The sequence below is a fragment of the Mobula birostris genome, unplaced genomic scaffold (assembly GCF_030028105.1).
Source record: "Mobula birostris isolate sMobBir1 unplaced genomic scaffold, sMobBir1.hap1 scaffold_421, whole genome shotgun sequence".
Classification (NCBI taxonomy): Eukaryota; Metazoa; Chordata; class Chondrichthyes; order Myliobatiformes; family Myliobatidae; genus Mobula; species Mobula birostris.
The window spans coordinates 356,370-362,369 of NW_027277308.1; the positions used below are offsets into that span (position 1 = coordinate 356,370).

A 6,000-nucleotide genomic window follows, 5' to 3' on the forward strand; every position below is an offset into this window, starting at 1 on the left:
TGTTACCTGGACCAGATGAATTGCACCCTAAGGTTCTGAAAGAGGTAGTGGTAGAGATTGTGGAGGCATTAGAAATAATCTTCCAAAAATCATTGGACTCTGGTATGGTGCCAGAGGACTGGAAAATTGCAAATGTCACTCCACTCTTTAAGAAAGGAGGAAGGCAGCAGAAAGAAAATTAGCCAGTTAGCCTGACCTCAGTGGTTGGGAAGATGTGAGAGTCAATTGTTAAGGACGAGCTGATGGAGTACTTGGTGACACAGGACAAGATAGGACAAAGTCAGCATGGTTTCCTTAAGGGAAAATTTTGCCTGACGAACCTGTTGGAATTCTTTGAGATTACAAGTAGGATAGGTAAAGGGGATGTAGTGAATGTTGTATATTTACACTTTCAGAAGACCTTTGACAAGGTGCCACACATGAGACTGCTTACCAAGTTAAGAGCCTATGGTATTACAGGAAAGCTCCAAACATGGTTAGAGCATTGGCTGATTGGTAGGAGGGAGCGAATCAGAATAAAAGGATCCTTTTCTGGTTGGCTGCCAGTGACTAGTGGTGTTCCACAGGGGTCAGTGTTGGGACCACTTCTTCTTATGCTGTATATAAATGATTTAGCTGATGAAATAGATGGCTTTGCTGCCAAGTTTGCAGAAGATACAAAGATTGGTGGAGGGGCAGGTAGCGTTGAGGAAACAAGTAGGATGCAGAAGGACTTAGACAGATTAGGAGAATGGGCAAGCAAGTGGCAAATGAAATACAATGTTTGAAAATGCATGGTCATGCACTTTGGTAGGAGAAATAAATGTGCAGACTATTTTCTGAATGGGGAGAAAATTCAAAAATCTGAGATGCAAAGGGACTTGGCAGTCCTTGTGCAGAACATGCTAAAAGTTAACTTGCAGGTAGAGTCAATGGTGAGGAAGGCAAATGCAATGTTAGCATTCATTTCAAGAGGTCAAGAATACAAGAGCAGAGATGTGATGTTGAAGCTTTATAATGTACTGGAGAGGCGTCACCTTGAGTATTGTGAACAGTTTTAGGCTCCTCTCTGAGAAAAGATGTCAAGATGGAAGAAAAGCAAGAATAGGAAGAAACTGAGCCTAACTGTGGACTAAAACAAGAAATTAAACGAGGTTTAATTTGCTGTCATTGGAGAGGGTTTAGAGGAGGTTCACAAGGAAGATACTGGGAATGAAAGGGTTATCATACGAGGAACGTTTGATGGCTCTGGGTCTGTACTCACTGGAACTGAGAAGGATGGGAGGGAGGATCTCACTGAAACCTTTCGAATATTGAAAGGCCCAGACAGCGTAGATGTGGAAAGGATGTTTCCCATGGTGGGGGAGACAAGAGGGCACAGCCTCAGGATAGAGGGGCGTCCATTTAAAACAGAGATGTGGAGAAATTTCTTTAGCTAGAGAATGGTGAATTTGTAGAATTTGTTACCACAGGCAGCTGTGGAGGACAGATCATTGAGTGTATTTAAGGCAGAGCTTGATAGGTTCTTCATTAGACACGGCATCAAAGGTAAATAGGGAGAGGGGTTGAATGATGGAGCAGACTCGATGGCCTAATTCTGCTCCAATGTCTTATGGGGTATGGTCTTGAGTGAAGGGATGGGGGAAGGCAGGACACTGGGGCTGAGCAGAAGAATGGATCAGCTATATGAAAAGGCAGAGTGGATGATGGGCCACGTGTCCTAATTCTGCTCCTATATCTTATGGTCCTGTGGAATTGAAGCCCTAGTGCTTGTGCTGTAATGCATTACACTAACCACTGTGATCTTGTTTAATTGTGGGTCACAAAATGATTCAAGCCCACAGCAGCCATGGTGAAACCTGACCTCTGGGTAACACACACTGTGGTAGTGGGAGTGCCCTCACCAAACTGTCAGCTTTCTGTCCCTAACCCCGACCTCCATCCTTTCCCCAGGTGGTAAGGACCAACCAGTTCTCAGTAACACGCCATGAGAAGGTGGCCAACGGCTTGATTGGTGACCAGGGGCTGCCGGGAGTCTTTGTGCTGTACGAACTCTCCCCTATGATGGTGAAGTTCACAGAGAAACACAGGTCTGTGGCTGCTGGTATGGCTGCAGTGCAGGATCATGAGATGGATACTGGGAGTGTGGGGCTGTCACTAGGAGTGCTGGATGGGAGTATGGGACTGAGGGACAAACACAGTGTGCAGGAGTGCAGTGATGGTCATTGGGAGCGCGAACGGTCACCAGGGGTACACAGGACTGAGGGATGGAGACGGAGTGTGGGACAGTCACTAGGAGTGGGTAGGTCAAGGGACGGGCATTGAGAGGGTGCAGGAATGTGGGACGCTTTCTGGGAGCGCTGCACAGGAGGGTAGATTGAGGGATGTACGGTGGGAATGTGGGAGAGATTCTGGGAGTGCAGGTCAGTCACTAAGGATCACTAGGGATGAAAGTGCAGGACTAAGGTATGATGGTTAGGAGTGCGAGGCTGGGGTGGTTGCTGGGAGTACTGAATTGCAGCATGGGAGTGTGGGATGGTTACTGTCTGCAAGTGAAATGGACTATGGTGATGTGAACACTAACCTGTGTTCTGTTACAGATCATTCACCCACTTTCTGACTGGTGTCTGTGCCATCATCGGAGGGGTTTTCACAGGTACTGCTGCTGCAGGGATATACACACACACTGTGCACCGTAGACCAGGTGTACCGGGCTGCCGTGTTAGTGATATGCATGTCCGGTCTCTACTCATAGGAAGTGTAGTTACACGTGTTGTCCTACACGCACCATCTGAACTGCCACACAGACCCACACTGCCAGTGCTGAGCTGCCACACTGACTCTCACTGCCAGTGCTGGACCGTCCCCCCGTGGATGTGCATTGCCAATGCTGACACATCACACACACTGCCAGTGCTGGGCCGACACACTGAGTCACACTGCCAGTACTGAACTGCCATACTGTTGGTGCTGATCCAGCACACTGGCCCACACTGCCAGTGCTGAGCTGCCGCACTGACCCACTGCCAGTGCTGAACTGACAAACTGTGCCGCAGTGCCGGCGCTGACCGGCCACACGCCCACCCACACTGTTGGTGCTGACCGGCCACACACCCACCCACACTGTTGGCGCTGACCTGCACCACCAGTGCTGAACTGACTCACTGCCAGTGCTGAACCATCGCACTGCCTGTACTGAACTGCCACAAGCACTCCCACTGCCAGTGCTGAACCACCACATTGACTCTCACTACCAGTGCTTGACCCCCCCCCCACACACACAAACAGACCCACACTGCCAGTGCTGAGCCAACACACTGACTCACATTGTCAGTGCTTTTGTGCCCAGATGCTGGGCACACAACGACTTTGGGATGGCCATGCTGAGACTCTCTGCCTCTCTTCCAGTGTCCAGCCTGGTTGATTCGTTGATCTATCATTCTGCCCGGGCCATCCAGAGGAAGATTGAGCTTGGGAAAGCCTCATAGCTGGTGCTGAGGAGGGCTGTGCTGCATGGACTGTGGCAATATCTCGTTGGAGTCCCTGATAAGCTGGTTTTACTGAACGGACTTCAACCCACACTTTACACTGGCTGATATTCTGGTATTGTTAAGCAACTGTAACTTATAAATTGTGGTGAGCAGGTTTACTTGTGTCTCTGATCTCGAAAGATGGAGGATTAATTCTGATAGTCCCTCATTCCCATATTTGTCCCTCCCCACTACACTCATTACTGTCCCTGCCTGCCATCTCCTTGTCACTGACAACGGTCACTCCCTGTTGTGCCCCTTCCCTGTCCTGCCCTGCCCCAATGCACATAGGAGCCTTCCGCTCTCCACCCCAACACCCCACCCCCCCCAAGCCTGGCCCCGCAGAAGGCCTGGTGCTCGATATCTGATCAGTGTTGGTGAAGCAGAGCAGACCAAGATCCCTGAATCCAAAAACAGCCAGGAGTTCCCACCCAGCAGCAAGATCTGCAATTTAAAATTGTCAGTTTTTAGTCTGTGCACATGGAGCTCCCTTCACTGGGCACAGACTGTTACGAAGGGATTTCTTCGCTGGTTTCTCAGGCTGGCGAAATGTAACAGAGAAACTGTTGCCATTCCCATTTCGCAGTCACTCCTTGGGGATTTTCTACCAACCACCTTGGAGAACTCAAAAGGGTTGAGAGAGCAGGGGTGGGCAGGAATTAAACACATAAGAAATAGGAGGAGAATTTAATATACCATAGCCATCCATGGCAATGAATTCCAAAGATTAACCATCTTCTGGCTAAAGAAATTCCTCTTCATTTCTGTTCTAAATGGACGCCCCTCTATTCTGAGGCTGTGTCCTTTGGTCCTGTGTCCAGACTCCTCCACCAAAAGAAACAGCCACTCTACTTGGGCTTTTTAATATTCAAAAGGTTTCAATGAGATCCCCACCCCCCATTCTTCTAAATTCCAGCAAGTGCAGGCCCCAGCTGCTCTAAAGAGCCATCTCATAGGCATTTTACAAATTCCTTCCAACCTTATGTTACCTCTTTAAGGATTTGGTTTCATTTTTTACTAATAGAGCCACACCACTCCCTCTACCTACCTGTCTGTGAAGCAGTGGGGAGGGCAAAGGGAGACGGTGCTGTGGTAGCAGGGGGTCAGCTGGTGAATGAATAGAAATATTTTCTGTCTGTGAAAGAAGCAAAACAATAAAGATCAAGTGTGTTTTTCGTCTTGTGGTTTTTGAATGAGCTGTTTGTGAGGTGACGCAGTCACTGTGGTCCAAGCACCACAACCCGACAAGGCAGCTGTCGCAGGTTTGATGTTCATGTTGGGGACTGAACCACTGCCATGCGCGACACTTGCAGGAGCTGGGTGGGAGGGTGCAGGACTGTAGCTCTCCCAGTGGGACATCAAGGGAGATGACACTAACATCGTGTGTGTCGTAAACCAGGGACTGGGGAAAGGCAAGTACTGAGGAGGAGAACAGGACCTAGAGGCAGAGGGATGAACTGGGAAAATACAGACCTATCGGTTTAATGTCAGGTGGAAAGTTGTTTGGATCCATTGGTAATGAGTAGGGAACAAAGCCCTTGGGGATAACAAAAGGATTCAGAAAATGGTGTAAATCCATGAACAACAAATCAGAATTAAGTTTATTACCACTGACAGAGGAGTGGTGGAGGCTGAGGGGAGATCTGATAGAGGTTTATAAGATTATGAGAGAGACAGATTCAGTATTCAGGGAGTATCTGTTTCCCAGGATTGAAATGTCTAATTCCAGAGGGCGTGCATTGAAGGTGAGAGGGGTAGGTTCTTTACTCAGGGAGTGGTGGCTGCCTGCAATGTGCTGCCAGGTATGTTGGTAGAGGCAAATACATTAGAGGCTTTTAAGAGTCGTTTAGATAGGCATATGGATAAGGAAGAGGGAGGATATGGATATTGTGCAGGTAGGTGTTAGTTTTGGGGGGGGGGGCTTTAATTTACTTATTAGCTGGTTCAGCACAACTTATGGGCCAAAGGTCCTGTTGCTGTGTTGTACTGTTCCGTATTTAACGCAAACTTTCAAATGACTTCAAGTTACAAAGTAAATAAATAGTGGAAAATACAAATAATGAGGTAGTGTGAATATGTTCATGGATCATTCAGAAATTCTGATGGTGGAGGGAAAGAAGCAATTGCTAAAACATTGAGTGTGGATCTTTGGGCTCCTATATCTCTTCCCTGATGGTAGTAGTCAGAAGACGGCATGTCCTGGATGGTGAGAGTCCTTAATAAGACCATAACATTTAGGAGCAGAAACCCATCAATTCCATCATCCAAATCATTGACGTGTAATGTAAAAAGAAGTGGTCTCAACACTGACCCCTGTGGAACACCACTAGTCACTGGCAGCCAGTCAGGAAAGTATCCCCTTTATTCCCATCCTACGGGTCGTGGCAATCAGCCAAGCTTCTATCCATGCTAGTATATTTCCTGTAATACTATGGGCTCTTGTTAACCAGCCTCATGTGTGGCACCTTGTCAAATGCCTGAAAATCCAAGT

General features: G+C 47.9%; 1 protein-coding gene across 2 annotated transcripts in view; it reads left to right on the top strand.

Annotated features, from left to right (window-relative positions):
- Positions 1-4,681, top strand: part of ergic3 (ERGIC and golgi 3) — a 43,168-nt gene extending 38,487 nt beyond the window's left edge. For both annotated transcript variants that reach the window (XM_072250591.1, XM_072250593.1), the window contains 3 exons: positions 1,933-2,069; positions 2,580-2,635; positions 3,388-4,681. In XM_072250591.1, the coding sequence (XP_072106692.1) occupies positions 1,933-2,069; positions 2,580-2,635; positions 3,388-3,467 (273 nt within the window). In that variant the 3' untranslated portion in view covers positions 3,468-4,681. The remainder of the gene's footprint in view (positions 1-1,932; positions 2,070-2,579; positions 2,636-3,387) is intronic.
- The last annotated feature ends 1,319 nt before the right edge of the window (positions 4,682-6,000 follow it).